Source organism: Accipiter gentilis, chromosome 6, assembly GCF_929443795.1.
Source record: "Accipiter gentilis chromosome 6, bAccGen1.1, whole genome shotgun sequence".
Lineage (NCBI taxonomy): Eukaryota > Metazoa > Chordata > Aves > Accipitriformes > Accipitridae > Astur > Astur gentilis.
In genome coordinates, this window is record NC_064885.1 from 24,871,796 (window position 1) to 24,892,644 (window position 20,849).

The following is a 20,849-nucleotide window of genomic DNA, read 5'->3' on the forward strand; positions in this document are numbered from 1 at the left end:
AGGTAACAAGAAAACTTACTTGTCCTCTGTGTTTATGCAGTAGCTGGAAACCCTTTTTAGGAAGGAGATAAACAAATGTCATTTAATCAGAAAATTACTAAAACCAGCATTATCATGCCACTGACAACAATACCTCTAAAGCAACTGCTAAGGTTTTAAATTAAATTTCACATATTGGCTTTTCAAAATGTCAAAAATGACAGCTTTTAAATAGTGAGTACTTCTGAAGACTAGACTAAATATTTACCCATAGGTCACTTCAGGGGAAAACCAAGAAAGTCTTGTAAAGTATCTTAAGGGTTTTTTTGGGTTTTTTTGGGGTTTTTTTTTTGTTTTTTTTTGTTTTTTTGTTTTGTTTGGGTTTTTTTTTTTTTTGGTTTTTTTTTTGGGGGTTTTTTTTTTTTTTTTTTAGTTTAATTTACACAGACCTCTAACCTGGCAATACTCAGCCACTGCACTCCTCTTACCTGACCTTAGCCATAAAAAAAGTCCAGTTATAGCAACAAAAGGTTTTCTTTAAAGCTACCACGCTGAATATACTCATAAAGAAAGCAAGCAAAAGCCAGATTCACTCATCTTCATACAGACTTCTGAACAGACAGGTACGACGTGCTGGAAGAGGATTGGGAAGAAGGGATAGGAGCTGTGGGGGAGTGGAGAGGACCTGCTCACGAAGAACTGGAGCACTCCACTGGGCCACTTGCCTCATTAGCGATTACTTCACCCCAGAGAAGGAGAAGTGAATTGTCCCGCCCTGGGCACCACAAAGGCAATGCTAGAATGACTCTAGTTCAACTATTCTGTAAACACTCTTTGCTTCATGTTTGCTTTTTCTAGCACGGTCTCGGGATGGCACATTCATGGTCGCAAACAGGAACTTTAACAAAACCACCCTGCAACCTGCATGTAGTGGATTTGACCAAAGCTTTTAAAGCTTTCAGTACGATGTTTATGTAAACATGACTCTCTGTATACACACACACATATATATATAATATCACATATATAGAGCCATTGTAATCTAAGGAAAATCTACATTTAAAAAAAAAAAAGATACTCCCAATTTTTGCCCTTAAGCGGCACTTCGATGACCTTCATAGCAAAGGCAGAAACCCCGCTCTGACACCTACAGCATCTATACAGCAATAATAGAAATGGTTATAGCAACAAGATCAGACCAAACCAGTCCCTTCCTTGTGCAAACTGGATGAATAAGGGAGATGGAGTGATCTACCCACAGTCCTCAGTGTACAGGTTCAGGGGAAGGACAGAAGGAAGGATATGCCAGGTGTTCCTAGCTCACCTGCCACAAGGCTCATCTAGCACAGACCTGTTGCTAAAACAGGGGTGTATTTTACATAATAACATGCACAGCACAGAACTGTCTTTTAAAACATTTTTATTTACTTTGAAAATAAAGGTTTCTTTTTAGTAGACTTTGTTTTTAGAGTACATAGGAGACTTTTTTTTCAGGACCAAAGGAAAAACTCTAATATCTGTTCATTAGATCGTGCTCTGATGCTAAAGACTTTGATCACTACTGTAAGTCTGATGATGAAGTTGCAACACAGCGCAGAAGCAAACTACATTGCCCATTTTCACTTAGATACTAAAATTTAGATGTATGAAGTCCTAGACCTGCAGACTGAGCAAACAGCTTTTTTGAAAGGCGCTCAGCCACTTCAGAAGCCCCTGAAGCAAAAATAACTGACAAAAACATTTGCATTTGCTCTAAATAAACTTTTCAAAGGTACCATTTGACTTCTAGAGAGTACCTACTAAAAAGTCACTGTCCCATAGGGCAAATCTCATATATGCTGTTCTGTTTCATTTTACTCAGTGAATATCTCCCTATTTCTACCTACACTATGTTTACTTATCTCTTCATGACTTAGAGATATTTTTCATGCTACGTATCTGAGTAAATAACTGTAAGTATTTCTACAGAGGCTTCATCTGTAAAAATCAGTAGCATCTATACATGACCATTATAAACTCAGCTCTCTCAATGATGTTAAAAATTGTAATTGTTTCCTTGACGTCAACCACCTTCTCAATCAATTATCTAGCTATCAAGTCATTTACACACACAACGTAAACAAGAGCAAAATCTGGTCAACCACACTGAGCTCAATCAACAAACTACAATCAATTAAAACTAATCAGATCATAATTAGTCTTACCAAAAAAACCCCCACGTTTCCAGCAAATAATACAAGTCCACCTACAGAAAATACAGGTCTAAATGTAGTCTATTAAGAAATGCATTCTTTGAAAAAGGTTCCCATATAAAAAAGCCTTTACAGCTGCAGTGGGAGCTAACACCACTATGAAAGCTACAGCATCGGAGTTGCAGAGGACTGATGCATGAAGGAGAGATTGGCTCCTGGTTGATAGCAAAAAGTGCCTGTAGGCCAAAGATTTAACATGCTCCAATTATGAAATATTGGGTAGAAAGACACAGGTCACAAGCCACAAAAGTAAAGCCAAGTGTGCCTGCATTTCCTAGGGGCTAAACAAGCTATTGAGAAATATGCTCGCAGAATAACATGACACAGTGACCCCATCTTAGTCTATCTTACGTCTGAAAAGAAAAGAAATCAGAGCAGATAGATTCCCCTGAAAACCCGAGTTACAAACCTGACGTTACAGCAGTGGCCACTGCACGGGAAGTGCAGTGTGAACCACAAGGCTCTGATGAAAAAAGGTGCGTTACCTCTTCCCAATTAAAGGAAAGAGGCACACAGTTACAAGTGCTCCAAGTTTTAGGTCAGGGTATGATATACTTTAATGACTCTTAGAAATCACAACAATGTAAAGATTCTTTGGCACCACTAAACTGAACAGACTCTCAGCTTCTGTTATCTGAGGATACAGGCAAAAATGAACAGATACATTCCTCTTCATCTGCCGGCAGGCTGCTGATTTATTTTTACTATTTAGGCTTTGTTTTATTTCCAGCCATACTTTCCTGTAAGGCTTTAACCACTTCTGGTGAGCACTATTCACATATAGTCAGGATTTGTACAATAATGACAAAAATCCCTCTTAACCAGGATTTAAGAGGGTAAGTCAAGCAGCAGGGCCTGCCTCCTACCAAAGTCTTGTGAACTGCCAGGGTTAGATGCTCTCGGCAGCACCACCAGCATTCATTCTTGGGACCCAAGATCAGGAAGCTTAAACTTGCTATCTTTGACTGTGTGCCAATAGCTCAGGACAGCGAGAACGACACTGTAAAGTAGCCTTGTCAAAAAGATCCATTTCCATATAAAATATCTATGCAGAATGGCAGCTAGTCACAAGCAAACCCAAAACACTATCCTAGATGAGCCACAGACCATCTTAATCAATCTGTGACCAAGTGTTAAAACTGCAAAGTTCTTTCCCTGCCTGTTTAAAAAAAGTTAATGAGAATAATCTTCAGTGTATTATCACTGATTCTTTATTACACTGGACATGTAGAATAGCCTTGAAAGAGCCTCCAGCATGCACACACAAACACAGCTTGTAGTTGGATATACAAAACTACAGAAGGAAACCAAACACATTTTGCCATGAAGAAAAGGACTCATTGCCTCCCAGTCTTTCCTGGGGAAACCATTACATGTTTAACACCTAAAGTAATCTCTCAAGCTAAGAGAATACACTGAAAACCAGTACTTGCCTAACGCTTCTCAACAGAAGGCTCTGGGCGTTTTACCCAAAATTGCCCACAGTTTCAATTTCAGTCAGGAAAGCTTAGGCACAACACAGTTAATGTGAGCTGCCCAGTGTCACACAGCAGAGTTTGGGAGGCGCAGTCCTCGCCAGAAGCCATCACCGGCAAAGCTGCCGTCTACCTTGTAGGGCAGAGCCTCACTCCAGCTTTCCAACGAGGGCTCTGAGGCTTTCTCCATTTGCTCCCTGCACTGCAGGAGGACAGTGGCTTTCTCCTCCTCCTGCTGGCCTTGAGAAGCACAGATTGCCCATAGCATAGACGAGATGTGAAATAGCACAGAGTAACTTTCTACTCCCGAAGCAGCATTATGGATTTTCATGGAACTACCAAGCATGTGTTACCAGGCGCCAGAGAGACCATCACACAATGCTCCTATCAGTACGTGTCTGATTGACAACGTGATGCTATAGAACAGTTTCCCTAATGGACCTGAGTTCTGTAAACTCCTGAACTACCCATGCTTCAGTCTCAGACTTCAGTAATCTTTCTCCAATGTTCAGTACCTCATCATACAGGTCGACGAGACTCAGTCAGTCCCACGTACACACCAAGGAATAAATCCTGCTCTCTCCTACATGTAGTCCGAAGAGCGTTTCACCTGTAGTTTCTTAGCAATTTCATAGAAGAAATGGAAGAACGGGTGCATACTCACACAGCTTAATCTGTGAATTTCTCCTTGATTCACTCGCCTAATGGTTCTTCTCTTCCTCCGCAGTTCACTGGGCTCCCTTCTGAATCTCCCGCGAAAGCTCATTGTATCCGTAGGAATTCAAGCAGCAAACAGATCTCTCTTTAAAAAATGTGCTCCTTTAACCTCTTCCTTTCAGCAGCTTCAGCATAACAACTGGAAGCTGCGTATACTGTTCAAGGGGGAAGTATGTCTAAAACTTACATGCTGTATCCACAGTAACTGAACAGAAAGAAGAAGAAGAAAACCAGCAGTAACTCATTTCTTCCTGTGAATAATATTCTGCTATTAAGGCGAGAGAGTCTCATTAAACCATAGATATACCCAGCCCCCGCCTCTAATGCAAATGAAAATAGGAAGTTGTAGAAAAAAAAAAAGTTTGCAACTGAACATCTACCTTTGTCTCAAAACCCATTACATCCTTTTTCCTCACCGCTCTCCCCAATCTGAAAGCCAAAACAGCTGCACTCTTACTTCATGTGCACGTATGTCTGCAAGCTAAAAAAAGGCATTCACAGAACAACCACCTCCTACCAAGCCCCCTGGTAGCAGCCTTCAATCACAGAGCACACAGCAACAGGTTCGTACTGCCAAGGCCCAGAATCATCTCCGTTTTTGCACCGAGGTAACAGTTCCCCTTTCAAAGTGGTGTGAAACATCAGTAAGAGAAAGCACCCTGCAAATTCCTAAATCTGCAGACAGTTAGAAAAAGGAAAAAATAGATAAATTTATATGCTAATATCCAAAATACATTTTTTGGTTTGTAAAAACCTGGTTTTAAAAGTGCTTGTCACCTGCCAACTAAGAAAAATTACTGCTTGCTTCAACCCAGCTCCCACCTCAGGTGAGAGAAAAGCTGCCAGACAGAGCCTGTTCCCCAGATGCTCCATGCAGGGGCAATCACAGCAGCTCCCCTGCCCCACATGGGGGCAATCACAGCAGCACCCTGACAGGTTAGGAGCCCCTCACGCAGTGCCTCAGAACCGCAGAGGCAACGGGAGCGGTGACACAGGCAATCAAACTATTCTTAATTAAGGTAGGAGACTCGCCCAATGCTCAGCTGTCTGAAGCCTGGCAGGGCACAAAGGTCTTTTAAAACGGAACAAACCCTCTCAGTGCCCACACATGTGCACGCGCACACACAGACCCTTTTCTCCTTTGTTCCAGCTAAGGATTCATCCTGCTGCAGCAGCAAAGCTGCAATCCCCTGTGCACATAGCCTTTATGTGTCAAGCATTAGTGGTTTTTTTATTTTTACTTAATATGAGGGTGCATAACTAAGACAAATTGATAGTTTTTCTGCCTTTTCATTATGGATTCTTTGCAAATAGGGCAATAAGCATCTTTTTAACAACTTAAGTACTCTGAGATTGGCAACTTTAGCCTGAGTGCCATTTTTTTTTCTTTTTCTTTCCAGCAAATAATTCTGAGTTCTATGAACGCTTTGACGCATTTTTCAGTGTTAGTAACATTTGATCCAAAGTAACAAACCTCTGCAGGATTTCCACATGATTGTTTCACATGCTGGATTTCCATGCCAGGAGAGCAGTCACCCTGAGCCCAGCATGTCTGACCTGAGCACTACAAAACAACACATCGGTCTGATTAGTTTGCTTTCGTCTTCCACAGTTAAAACACGGTGCAACTTCATGAATTAAAACTCCATCTCATCATTATCTTCGTCATTTAGCTTTGCCTCTGAGAAGATCACCTCCTTTAAACTGAGCGTTACCAGCCTGCTGTGCAACTGCTTAAGACAGATTTCACTGTACTCCTACTTGGCGGTGAAAAGCATCTGTGTCTGGCACTAGAAAACAGAAAAGACAACAGAAACCCTTTGCCAAGGTATGCAGACATTTAAAGTGGCTACCAATATAGCACCGCAACATTAACCAAGTCGGAATCACCCTGGTTTTCTCTTAAACCTCCATGCTATCTGTACTGAGTCCCAAGTCCCTCTCATGTAATGTAGTGAATGCAGCTGCCAAGACAAGAGGTCCTTGCCAGAAGTTATATTTAATGCTGGCTCCATCAGCTCTGCTGGCTTAACTTTAAGCAGGTATCAATTCCTCTCAGAGGTTCTTTCACCTATTGGCTCCTTTCTGTAACTGTCACACAGAACAAACGGAGCTCCGTCTGTCCTTCCCTCGGAAGGCGCTCTCCCAGCTTCCTGTCTCCAGCAGCACTGAGGAGCCATTCCAGGGCATCCTTTCCACCAACATCAGGCTCACCGCCGCTTCCTGAAACTTTGATGAACTTGTGTTACTCCCAAATAATACCAAAGGATGAACTTAGTTTCAAGTTTGCAGCTGGTCCTTATCCAATTTACTGAGTATCTTCTGTCCACAGGACTTTCTTTCCTGATATTATTAAACCTCATTTATTTCCGTATCTCTGACAGCCCATTTTTCAGACTCGATGCTAAAGGCACTGAGCACTATATTTTCTCAGCACCAAGGCATTAAAAAGCGATGAAATAACAAATAAGCTACAGCATTTACACAGATCTAAACAGAATAGTAAACAACTGCAAATAAAGATTCCACTTTCTTAGATCGGTTTTGAATGCAAATTGCTCTACACTTGTAATGGGGAATAACATCACCAGTCAAATGTCTAATAATGCTTTGTCCTGTAGCAGAATTACAAAGTAAACCCCATTAGCATCAGTGTGACTGTAAAAGATTTCCTAATTTTTCCTCAAAGACTTCCCTATCTCTTCAATTAAAGATATCAGGTACTTTAAGATGATCATAAAATTGCTTATGTTAATAGGAATAAAGCTCCTGCGCTGCTTTTAAATTCAGAACTATTATTTATAAGGTGAGAAGTATTATCCATACCTCGAGTTATACCAAGAAAAGAGGTATTTGGTCACAGGAAATCCACAAGCCTTGGCTTAGGTTTGTGTACTGCTGTATCAGACTCGTGTAGTCAAAATAAGGATGCTGAAGCACTTCAAAAAAATGATAAAATATGTAAGATAGTCAATTCAGGGTTTAATTGCCCTCTGCTCTGCTGTCTTTGCTGAAGATTTTCATCTGTTCCCAGCATTTTGAAGAAATTTGCTAATATCTAGATAGGAAAAATAATAACATATGATATCTCTACTCCTGTTAAAGAATAGCTATGCATTCCCTTAGATTCAGAGCCACTAGCATTCAGTTTTCCGATAGGGGTCACAAGTTCTTTAATAACTTCTTTTATTCTCTTTTCCTACATTTCTTCTAGAGCTTCTGTCCAACTTAATTTATTTCCCTCTTAAATCTATTAACTGTCATGCTTCATTGACTTAGTTTGAATCTATGATATACAGCAATTTGTAAAAATGTACTGCTGGACAAAACTAATCCACTGCTACAGTATGTCGTGCAATCATTGGAAAATGAATTTCACTAGTGCTTTGCTAGCAGCAAAGATACACACTTTATGGACTGAATTTTTGTATCTTCAACTACCATAAAAGGCACTCCAAAACAGGCTAAATATTTGAGTTGCTGTGTAGCAAATACTGAATTCCCCATACAGTCCTTCTAACATAATATAATCTACCATCTCCCACTAAGAAGGATTGAGAAATGAAGCTTCAGTTAGCCACACTGGCATCTCCCCCCCCCCCCCCCCCCCCAATTTGGCAGGGGGTGGGGGTGGGGCGAGCATGGAATCACATGCAAAGATTGAATTCATAGCAAGTTTCAGGGAATGAATGCTTCCCTTCAGCTCAGGACTTCTGTCTGGGAGCAATGGTGACATGTACAAACAGAGTACAAGTCAAAAACATCGTCTTGACTTGTGCCCACGTATATATAAATAATTGCTCATCCATAGTCGTTATGTGCCTAATCCTGACTCAGGCATTTTGTTTAATAGATTTGAGCAAGATAGTTTCATTAATCAGTAAGATAACTCCTTTCGCTGGAACAAGCTGCATCAACTGTATATTATGCCTTTTCTGAAATTAAAGACAAGCCTCTCATAACAAAACTTGCTTCATTGATAAACTAAGACTACCATGATGACAGTGACACTACCATTCTGGCAGTCTCTGCAGTGTAGACCTGTACTGAGAAATTTGGCTGACAAACTTAATGCTTCACCCCTTGACAGAGTGCAGATAAAGATACCTGCCTACTTCTCTCGACAGGCTTGTGGCATTTCCAGCATGTCAGAGTTCCTGGTACAACCACGGCAATAAAGTTGTTGAAAAACACACCGAAGGATGACAGCCATGCCAAACACCCAGCCCTTAGAACAGAAACAGAAACAATTTGCACTTTGCAACCATGACTTTAGCACATGGCCAGCAGGCAGCTATCAGCTCAGGTACCAGTGATAAGAAGAAAAAATATGCTACCCTGCAGAGGGTCAAAGGGCTTTTTTTTTTTTTCTCCCACTATTTCTATTTAAAAAAAAAAAAAAAAAAACACAAAAAACTTACTTCACAGCCTTCCAGCCTTCTCTATCCCATATTATGGATGTAGGATGCAAAAGTCACAAAATCTGGAGACCTCACTGGTACACTCAACAGAGTTAATATCCCACAGCATGCAGGCAGTGCCAGTAGATAAGCTGTACTAATACATACTGATGCTGCTTTCCATATATTCCTCACCTGGTCTTCAATTACAGTCCCCCAGCAAGCCCACCATCGCTGTCTGTCACACCCCAAACAGCACGGCAGGGCAATGCTGCAAGAAATCAGTTATGCATTAGGACAAAGCAAGCTGTACTAGATATAATTTGCCACCCTTTCTGTGGTCAGAGTGCTTGCTAGGAAATTGATTGTAGTGAGTGGCAACGTACTGCACTTATTTTCAGGTATGATTGCCAAAAACCTACTAATGGGACTGTGAGACTAAAACTGAGGTGTCAACGACTGTACACCACGTTTGTCTTATCTGTGTCTTCTAGGCATCAGGAATAGTGCATGCTCTGTAGTGTTGGTGAGTGCATGTAAAAACTGCACTTCCTAAAAGCTTCATGCTGGACAGGTAAAGCAGATCACTACCCTGGGACTAGAAAGAAGAGCAGCTACCAGATGATGCAGGAAGCCCTAGTTACCTCCCTCCCAATCCCTTTGTCATCAAAGACTGGCAGGCCAGGTGCGGGGGGGTATTAATAAGAGATGGTCTTTTGAAATTAAATGTTCAGTATTGGTCTGTGCTTTGAAAATGTTGGGGGGGTTGCTTTTTTTAAAGAGGGTGAAAATATAAAACCAAAACAATTTAAACAGAAAGGTAAACCAATTTAGTTTTACATATAAAAAACCCAAACACATGAAGCAACCCTTCACAAAGTCACTCTGGTATTGAATCAACTGGAAGTGAATTACACCGTTTTTTTGAGAAATGTGACTCCACTTATGGTCTAACAACTTAAGCTGAAACATCAACATTCGCAGACAAACCCTGCATGAAGTCATTAGAATAGCTGATGTTTGCATTTTGCCTACAAATCCATACGTCTAGCTCTGACCAGGCAAAGAGCCGGGAATCCGTCAGGGTAAAAGTGACATCAACACACAGGGTGAGCTCTCCAAGGCAGGGGAACGAAGCCCCTTGTATTTGCCAGAGCTCTGCTAACAGATCTTTCCAGACAACAGTCCCCCATGCCAGTAACTCCACCTATGTCAATCCATTTCTTTTCTTCCTATCCTGACACTGCGCTCATCTCAGCGATTCCTTCCTCTGTGCCTTCACCTTCACTTCACGCCCCAGATATTAGTGCACTCACGCAGAACCAATTTGCGAGAGGCTGCCCTATTCCTTTGCCCTGCCTGAGAGGCTAAACACACCCTCTAGTTGAAGCGGTGGTGTCAACAAGCCCTCCACGGGCTGCACTGGCCGGTCTTTTTGTGCATGGCCGGAGCCGGTAAGATTCATCCATGGCTGAAAGTCTCCCCTGAGGAGGGTGAGGAGAAGGCCTACAGGAGCACAGTTTGGCAGCTCCCAGCCTGATCTCACACACCCCACTCAAGGGCCCTTACAGCACGTGTATTTCATCACCTCAAAATGGCCTTGTAAGCACTCACAGGAGTTCGCTGATAACGTCCACACTCCAAAAGCCACTTACTACCCCTTTCCTGATTTTATAGCTCCTAAAAAATGTCTTGCTGTTCTCCCATTTGGGAAGCAGGCTTAGCTGGGCCAGCAGCAGTTAGTGCCTTCCTCTCCCACAGCCTGGGAACACCGCTCCACACGCACACACCTTGCCGCAGTAGTGTTTCTACCAGCTAACCCCACAAGAACATAGATGCAAGAGCAGCATCATTTCAGCAGCTTTGCAAGCGGGAAACCCACCTGCACCTGGCACGAATATAATACATTCCCTTGCCACTAGACGGAGAAGGGCCTTGGAGAACCTGTTGATGCCACCCCAAAGGCCTCCAGCTATGGCCGCACAGTATCACTTAGAGAAAACCAGTATCATGGATCTCACGCTTGCAGCCGTTCCTCATCTACCCTATCAGCCCTCTGGAGACAGCAGCCACTGGGGGAGCAAGAAGAGAGGGGGTACTGGTACTGTGCCATGGTGTGACCAGCTGGTCCTCTTTGCGAAAGTCCCTGTTGCACAGCAGCGTTGCAGACTCACATATAGCACAACTGAGCGCAGCCATCACGGGCTTGTGTTCCGGGTATTTTTGCCCAGATTGGATAGAAATAGGGCTATAGTTACCCTCTTTAGCAAACAAAATGCTGCTTCTTACACCAGCAATTAGGTTGGAAAAATAAACTTTCTATTAGCAATGTTGTCCTGCTGATGTGTACAAAAGCAAAACACACAATTAGTTTAATTTCTTCTTTAGTTTGATCCATTGGGAAATTTCAAACAAACATTACCCTTGTGTTTTCATCTACCTGGACTGGAATCAGCCTTTGGTAACAAAACACAGTGATGAAGGGCCATAACAGGTGATTAAATAATTAATCTAAATTTACTATCTCCAGATACGTCGATGCTGCTGTGATTTTGGCTTCTGCTGCATGCTTTTCTGATTGTAATTCTAATACTTGCTATTCATGTCTACACTACGTTGCAGAAATGAGTCTTCTTTTTCTTTACCAAGAAAACCTCAGATCAGACATCTCATTTATAAAGAGAATGCACATTTTCACCCAATTTTCCAGCTGGAATAACTGAAGCAAAAGGAGATCAGGCAACTCACTCATTTACTCAAGGTCACAGTCAACATCTACAATGCCATAATATTGATACAAAATACCCTGGGATTCGCTTCATTGTTTTTTCTAAGTACTAAAATACACTCCCCTCCATATGTGTGCAAGCTGACTGTACAACCATTATTGTGTTTGATATCACATACTTGTAACATATAGTCAATGTTACAAATTCCTGTATACTCTCTTCTAGTGCCTGTGGGTATCTTAAGCAATTAAGAAAGCAACTGCATATAATAATTCATCATCTGGATCCTATAATTGAAAGCTAAATAATGGCATTTTGGAAGAGAGAAAAGCACTCAAATTCCAAAAACAGATAAGCAAGATTATTTTATTATTTTATCAAAAAGCAGTGAAATAAAGAGCCCTGCAAGTGAGATTTACATTAGTTAAGTTTGGTAAATGGAAAAGAGGAAAAGACAACTCGCACCCTTTTCACAGTCCCCTTCTCTTACTAATCTCTTGGAACACAGAAAGCAAAACGGTGTAGCCTAATACCTAGTGCCAACACCTGATACGGTATTTCTCACTCTGACATAACTTTCTGTACACCCAGAGAATTGTTTCACCTTTCTAGGCTTTGTTTTTAATTTCTTAATTAAAAACTGCTAATCCTCATTGAGACTTAACGAACGTGCAATCTTCAGCATTACCAAAATAAGAAGGTAAAAAAACTCCAGCAAAAGTGGCAGTGGTTAGGATCCCAGAGTAAACCCTACAGTTTGTGAAAGCCTGTGTAAAGTTATTAAAACTAAATATAACCCCAGCCTTGGCAAAAATGAAACATAATATAATCTATCGAGTCCTACTCCTTCAGTTATCCCAACCTCACAGCAAGGAATATCCAGTGGACTGCTCTGGCTCCTGATGCACAGACAAGGTACTGCACACCAGCAGACTTGCAATACAGGCCCACGCACAGGGACCGTAACCTGCAACAAATGCAAAATAATTCATGGGAGCAGAGTCAATCAAGCTGACATACTTGCATGTGTAAGAGGCAAAAAAATGCCAAGTACAATACTATTTCAGTACCAAAGTACTGAATGTTCACCTGGATGCCACACTAAATACCAGTTTATGTAATCATGGTCATACTGGCTAGGATGAAAGTTCATTTAACCTAGACTTTGCACCTGTGAGAATCTACAGATGCTTAGGTAAAAGTTCAGGAACAGTCAATATAATAGTATTTCTCCTGAACACACTTCCAATTTCCACTCATGCAGGTTCCCAGCCTGAGATGGCATCTGCATATTTAGTAGTTCTCAAAGACTTCTCTGATGAATTTTTCCAGTCATTCTTCAAACCTACACAGACACTATAGATGCTACACATTTTGTGGCAAGGAAATCCAGTTTTAATATTAATTCAGTGAATTTTTTTCTTCCAACCTTGTCCCCCATTAGTTTCATTTGATGATCCCAACTTCTCTTGTCGAGAGAAGAAACTGCAAGCAGAGTCTACATGTCTCTGAGCATTCCTGATTTTTATGACTTCCATCATATCCCCTCATAGTTATTTTTCAGGCCAGTCCAGGTCCAGTCTTCATCTACATACGTAGTCATGGACTAACTTCCCTGAGCCTCCTCATTCTTCTCTGATTTTTCAGTTCCCATAAGTCTGTTTTGAATTGTACAAGGTATTAAAGCCCTCCCAAGAAGCTGCTATGGAACTCTGCTATCCAAGGACAGATCAAAAAGCAAAATTTATTTATGATTTCTCAGTGAGCTGGAAAGGAGGACCAAAACTATGTCATTCTTAACACACTAAAACTGCTCTAAGATTACAGGTCCCAGCTTCTGCAAGGCAGAGAGCTGAGTCATAGTGATTCCTCTTCCTTTTCCTTCTCTGGATGATTTTTTCAATGAGATGAGTGTAAGCCAGTATTCCTGCCCTCATGTTTCTCCCCACTCCCACATCTTGCTCGTTGTATCCAACATAAAGACAAGCGCTTGCACCTTCACTCTTGCTTATCATCAAAACCTAAACTGGCCATTGACAACCTGACTCTCTACCAAGAGGGTTTTTTTTAATTTGGAAATTCTGTTTGGTTGGGTTTTTTTAATTTGGAAATTCTGGAGAGTCCAGAAAATTCCCTCTTACCCTAGAAATAGCTGGAACATCCTGACTCTTATTTCTATTAAGCACCACTTGAGCTGGATACAAAAGAATTGGTCAGGAAATCAGAAACTAAGAGGTTAACTTCTGATTTCCTACAAATACAACACTACAGCCAAGCATAAACAAGTGCCAGAAAAGGATGTGGATGGGAAATAAAGCAGCATTTGCTGCAGTTCCTCCTCACTCAGCTCCTTGTTCTCCCTGAAACACTGCAGACACAGTCTGACTCAAGGAGCAAATCCTTTTGTGAAAATATTTCCAAGAAATACAGTTGTCTCTTGAATGCATTTTACAAAAAGCAATGTTTAGCTACCAATTCAGATTCTTTTTGCAGGCTCACGTAACTTAAAATTGCCTTTGATTTAGTTTAAAAAAGGAAAATTGGCAAACACTTAGTATGCAAAAAAGCTTTTGGCAGCTTAAAAATACTGTGTAAAGAAACTTCTTGGTGGGAGCTTGTACAAACTTTTATGTCAACTCATCTCTCAAACATTTCATTTGGGCAGGGCCTTTCTAGTGCATTCTTCAAGAACTGGCTTTTTTATATAGTGAAAACATTTTCAAATTATATTAACCAATATTTACAGTTTCAATTAGATTCTGAGAAGTAAGGTAAAAACATATTGGTACAATTCCAGGCTTGGATTCACTTTTATAGGAAAAACTTCTGCTAAAATATTTTGTATTTATACAAGTGTTTGAGGAATGAGCACGCTATCTGTCAGAGCTGCTTGTTTGGAGGGTTTCTGAACAAAAGCAGGTGACGGATGCACAAACACTCCAATCGCGCGTCCTTCCCCAACTGATGTCTTTGCTACATTGTTAGCAGAAACATAATCAGGTGCTACAAGGGACAAATTGTCATCACGAAGAATAAGAGGCATCACGAACAACAAAATACATGATATATCTTAAATACTGGAAAATGTATTCATTAGAAGTCTGCACAGAAACAGTAAATGATTGCTACTGGATGTATCAGATTCAAGGTTAGGATTATTTCCCTGTATCTTCCACGCATATGCTGCTCACATTCATCTGAAGGATGTGTTATGGAGCACATGTCTAACACCTGGGAGCAGACAGCCAACAAGAGACTTGGTTTCTTTCATAACAGGCCAGTTAAAAGGAGACCCAACTGCAACTTGTAAGGGCCAAGGAACCAGATAATCCTGACAACAAACAGGCTTTTAGATATCTGCTTAGATCACTACACCTCCTAAAGGGCTGTGCCCTTGCTTAAAACCAAAGAGCTAACGGTGGTCAATAGCCAGAGGAACTCAAGCAGTACAAAAGCCAAAACAGAGTCACAGCCTGAATAAGCAAATTCAGTCACAAGTGCCAGCTGGCAGGTGGAGAGACCAAACAGGCAGCTGGATGCTCTGTGCCTGGTTGCTTTTTCTAGGGAGATGAGAGAAGGCTCCTCAAGCACATGGGAGAACGGGTTAAAGACAGGGGAAGAGCTAAGGCACTGACAAGACAGAAGTGCAAATCAGCTGTGTGAACAATTTTTATTCTTTACCTTCAAGCCACAAGTATCCAAAAGTGAGAAAAAATAGGCCCAATCCCAAGCTCAATTTCTCCCAAGAACTTGTCCTCCTCTGTAAGCCCGTTAAGATCAGATCTCCTACAGTGAGAGCTGCAATGCATGTTTGCACATTATTTATTAGTGGCAGAAACATCTCAAGAAAGAACTGTGGAGCATCTGGTTCCATGAATCTACATTTCAGTAACTAATCTCTTTACTGTTAAGGCTTACCCTCTGAAAGTGCTAATTTTAGCACATAAGTCACAACCTGTGGAAAGCATCAAGGTAACACCAAACCCTTACTGAAACACTAAAGAAAGTTATGACTTACTGGAGATGTGATGTTCAACTCCCAACACCCTAGTTTCATAGCTAACCACTGTATTAGTATCAATACTAATGAAAAGAAAATGAGCACAGCAGTTGACAGATAAGAAGTGAGGAAAAACAAACACCAAAAGCATGAAGTGTTCAATTCAATTGGTTCCATACACTGTATTCAGAATGATCCCTGAGGCAGAAGGAAGTCTGACAAACATTACAATGGCTATTTTTCATTGAAAACCACACACACAGAATCTATTATGTTTTAAGCTAACCACAAATTGGGAATAACTATTAACAGACTGCAAGTGTAGAAGTAAGATATTGCACAGAAATTCTTTCTGTTTAGACAGAACGTAACATTTTGTTCTGAAGAGGCACCAAATTAACAGGATGAAAAAAAGTACATTTTTTATAATAAGTATTTATTTACAGAGTTCCCCAAGTTTAAAGTAAGAGCCCTAGCAGAACTGAAATAGTTGAGCCCCAGAACAACGAAGGAATCAGTTTCTTTCTGACTGGAAAGACACACACCTATGTACAGCTACCACACCTCAGCATGGGAGATCGTGGTCCACGATCTGAGCCAGCTTCAGCTGGACTAGACTTGGAGTAGCACTCTGAGATGATGTCAGACCCTTACCACCCAAAACATCCTGAAGTATTCATGTGACATGCTTTTTGGTGCTGGATCCTAATCCTTTCTCCACTGTGGCATTCCTCACTCCAATCACTAACTCAGGCTGGAAGGCTTAATTATTCAAGGAAGAGATTCAAAAGCTAAAAGACCAGGAACTGTTCATGTGTTTCCAAGACACTCTATCTTCCTCCATCTTCCTTAGCTCCAAACACTCTGAAGACACTGCGCCTGTTTCTGTATTCCTGAAACAGTACTGCAGTGAACAGGAGTTCAGTTACTTGAATACTTTGGCAGAGGATTCATTTCTTGTTTCACTCACAAAAGCAGAGCTGCCAGTTAGTACTAGCTGACAGGCTCAAATACGCTGAAACGCAGCTTAGCCTTAGAAATGTGTTTTGCTTTTGCTAACCTTTCTTTGGTTAAGGTAACCTCAAAACCATTCACCTGTGTTTGCCTAGTTCCTCTTAAGCTACAGGAGATATTGCCATGTGGAACTAGTCTGTATTCACGTACACATTGGCTGTAGTCATCTAATAGTCATCAAGTGGTGATGCCTTTCATCAAAAGCTTGTATGATTCAGGAAATGTAATCTAGAAATCAGAATCTCTTGAGGGTTTATAGAAATCAGGTGACAACCCCCCTGTGTTGCACAGAAGAAGGTAAGATCACCAATGCTAGCTGCACTAGGTTTTACAGCACACAGTAATCACACATCAGTTTACACTGCAGATGTACTCACAGTATCTACTCCTCAATTTATCTGTTTGCTGCAGCTGATGGTGGACTGGTTCAGCAGCTGCTATTAAGTGAAATGACTCCTGTTGCACCGTGCCATGTTACCCCAGTTTCCTGGCCAGAAGTTGCTGGAGAGGCTATGGAGCAATAAAAATTTTCCACATGCATTAAAACCAAATGATTCTGATAGATGGAAGAGTATGAAGAGTGGAGATAAAGGCTCAGAGATATATCTCTTTGTCTCTCACGAGCAATGAAATTACATAAGGCTTTTGCCTGAAATGTGCTGAATTGGAATTCTGATTTATTTAAACTGGGTTTAGACCAAGTATATTAACATTGCTGTTGTAAAGAAGAAGCTTCATGGAAGTGAGAAATATCACCAACAGTTTTGTCACACTCCATTCAGATTTCCAGTCCACCCAGGAGGGGAATGGATTGCATTTACGCTGAAGTCAAAGCAGAAGATGGTTTTCCACTTTGGGAAGGAAGGGGTGGAAGAAGGACAATGGAGGAAGGATTAACATAGGTAAGAAGTATACTCATTGTGAAGCAAAAATCGAAGGCTTTTGAGAAGAACAAGAAAAAGCAGTATCAGAGGATCTTGATGTGTCAACATAGAGCAGTGGTGGCTTGCCCTCAAAAATCAAACCTTACCAAAGTTTAACAGCAGTGTGCCTAATTAATTTCAGATGAGAAGAAACAGTATTTTCCACTTGGATTGTCTCTTTCTGATCACTGAACTCTTCCTCTCTTACACACTATCTTTGCCTTGACAGGTCTCCCTCCCCGCTTTGTCTCTCCCAGAAGCTTTTGCTTTGGCAGTACTTTCGGTTGGCTGGTGTTCTCAGACGGCCCCGGTTTCTTTATGGCTCCCTTCCCCACTCAGCGTACCTCTTACAGAGCATGGCTGTTTCTAAGCTAAATCGATATCCCCATGTTTATAGCCAAAGGACTGAAATGGACTCTTGACTCAGCTATATGCATTTAAATCCAGATCAGCTCTACTCTGCAGATTCTGTACCTACAACAGCATGAAAAATAAAGCCCTGCCTGGCTCTCAGTGGTGCAGCCAGCGGTGAGTTAATGCTAGTGAGAGGCAAGGACTGAGGACTGGCACTGATACCACTTTCTGAAAGCATGAGTTTAATTTGCTGTTCCTTTGTACGCTTCTTGAACCAGCTGCAGCTCACCATACTCAGCAGAAGAGAACCAGTCCACCAGAGCCTGGGCCAAGGATAGCGCATACACACGAAGACAACGAGCACTGCTGCCACCACACTGCCGCTCACTCTCCCAACCTGAGAGTCTCAGCTGCCGTGCGCAGTGCAGGTCGGCGGTGCTCCAGCTGCAGATGCCTGCAGGCACACACTCGCTGGTATTGCGGTGCAAACACCTGAGCCGTGCTGGGAGCATGCATGAAGCATCACGGGTGGATTTCTGCATCCTCGCGGCTCGTACATACTGCATGCACTGCCCCAACCCACCTCCTGTGAGCCGTGGACAGTGATACTGCTAATGAAGTTGTGCTCCTGTAATGGAGCTTGAGCAGCGCGGGATGACACTGCTTCTCAGCCAAGATACGGTAGCAGGGAGTATCACTGCTTACAGTCCATTTCTGTAGCTATTAACTAACTGCCAGCCTAACTCACCCATACAGCCTGATCAGTATAGTGCCAGGAGCAGTCACACATCCCATGCCAAAACCTCACTTTGCGAGGCAAAAGACCAAATTATTTTAACTGAGTTATGAGTCTGGAACTACTTGTGGAGCCCAAGATGCACATAAAAAAACCAGAGAATGTCTCCGAAAACAGACCTAGAGGCTGTTGGTCACAAATACATACATACATATATATATAAATGTTTCATATTTCTGTCCAACACTACACTCTCTACTGACAGCCTGAAACAAAATAGCTCTACTAAATTCTGTGCTTCTGAATAAGCAATAAATTTCAAAGCACTTCCTTGAAGTTTCCAGAACTTCAAAGATATTAATAATAGATAATAATATATAATATATATATTATAGCTTAGCAGTTGGCATTGAAATCTATGTTCATCTCTTCACTATTACCCAGAGTTTATCTTTTCCTTATAATTTATTCAAGTATTTAATATCATGATAAACAGAGGAAAGCAGACAAACATAAATGCAAGATGAGCACTTATAGCCAATTTGGTGTGCGAGGGTATCACACGATATAAATAGCTTAAGGTTCCTACAACCATAGCTCATCCAATTTCAAAATCCCAGAGCAGTCAGATCATTGGGATTTTATTTTTTTTTTTTAACTCTCCTACCTTTCTCTGTATGATTGGAATACTTGGACAAAAAAGAAAAAAAAAAAAAAAGGCATGAAGGAAAGTCCAAAGAGCAAAACAATCAAGGGAAACATGGAAAGCTAGGATTTGCTACAGCCCATCAGAGCTAGAGCCAAGCAGAACTACAGACAGAGCATCACAGACAAAACCTGCAACAAATCAAGCATGTGTGTGCATAATTTGTTTATAAATATGCTTATTATGCAGAGCAGTGTGGCTGCAGATGGCCAAAGCCCCCAAAACCTGAAGTGGGTTTTTTGGGGGGTTGGTTTTTTTTGTTTGTTTGTTTCTCTCTTTGCCTTCTTGGCTTTAATCAAGTTACTTTGCCTTTCTGTAGGTCAATTTTCTTCTCTCCCAAGAAGCATTTTGAACACACATCTTAAACTGTGATTTTTGTCAAATGCATAAAACCACAAAGCCTTCCCAAAGCACTCCCAAGGACTGCTACTTACAGAGACTTTTCTATGTCCCTTTAACTTATACCCTACTCTTTCAGGTATGCGCTGCTTACAAATAAATAGCTTGCTTCTCTTTTAAAGAAAAAAAAGTAAATAGAAAATTCCTCTTATATAGGAGGATGTTTTCATCACTTTGAGTCCACACTCTTCATAAGCGGTCATAAGAACTAGGTTACCAGATTCATAATAATTTCATTCCATGTGCTGTCATAACACACATGTTGCTGCAACACTAGTAAGAAGTGAAAGCAATATAAAATGTTGTGGTTCAGAGTACTAACGTCCAATGGAGAAGATTTGTTCAGTGAAAAAAGGCTGGGTTTCGTGCCACCCCTTTTTCAACCACATGCATACTTCAAATGTTACTGCAACACTCTGAAGTATGAAACAGAGCCGCATCTTGGGCTCATTCACCTCTGCACTTAAGAAAATATACCCAGAGCCATAGCTGCTGCTTAAACTGGTAAAAGCCAAAACCAAACCAAACATCTTTCAGCACAGAAGAACAAACACTGCTCTGAAGAAGAGATGGGCATCGTCCCTCCTACGCTGCTCTGCTGATGACAGTGCTGAGCAGTTACCAGCAGGCCTGTTCAGCATTAGGCACAAGAAAGGAGTCACAAAGGTAACAGAACCAGTTGCACAAATGGCTCGGAAGTAGAAGCGTTTTGTGCATCACTTACTACTTTTCCTCCTTACACTCTGCTGTTATTCATTTATTCAAACATAGGCCTGTTTCTGTTCCTACTGAGGTCAAGTGCCAAAGTGGAAGTTTATTAAGGTCAAACAAAGCTACATATGTTTATTGTTGCTTAAAAATGTATTACAGATTGAAGCTTCTGACTTGAGCTAAAAGATATGAATATTTTGAATATTTCTTTTGAACTTTAGAGCCCTGGGTAGTCTGGCTTTCCAAAGACAATCCCTCCTCCAAGATGTTGGAGAAAGAGAACACCCTTCTCTTCCCAGAACTGAGGCTCCTGCTGAGCTCTAAAAGCTGCTGCAAGTCCTCCCCATTTGGGCACACGCAGACACATTCCCACCTACAAAACCAGTAAGTCATGAGTCAAAGATCTTGAAGTTCTTAGAGCTGCCATCTATTGATAGCACTTAGTATAAACGTG

At 41.3% G+C, this 20,849-nt stretch overlaps 1 protein-coding gene across 11 annotated transcripts in view; it reads right to left on the bottom strand.

The window, feature by feature from the left end:
* The window catches only part of DOCK10 (dedicator of cytokinesis 10), a 166,641-nt gene that overhangs the window by 112,676 nt on the left and 33,116 nt on the right, over positions 1–20,849 (bottom strand). The window contains exon 1 of one of the 11 annotated variants that reach the window (XM_049802822.1): positions 4,371–4,532. The exons of 9 other annotated variants lie outside the window; for them this stretch is intronic. In XM_049802822.1, the coding sequence (XP_049658779.1) occupies positions 4,371–4,472 (102 nt within the window). In that variant the 5' untranslated portion in view covers positions 4,473–4,532. Of the gene's footprint in view, positions 1–4,370; positions 4,533–20,849 lie in introns of those variants that run through there. One more of the 11 variants, XM_049802825.1, reaches the window with a different exon arrangement.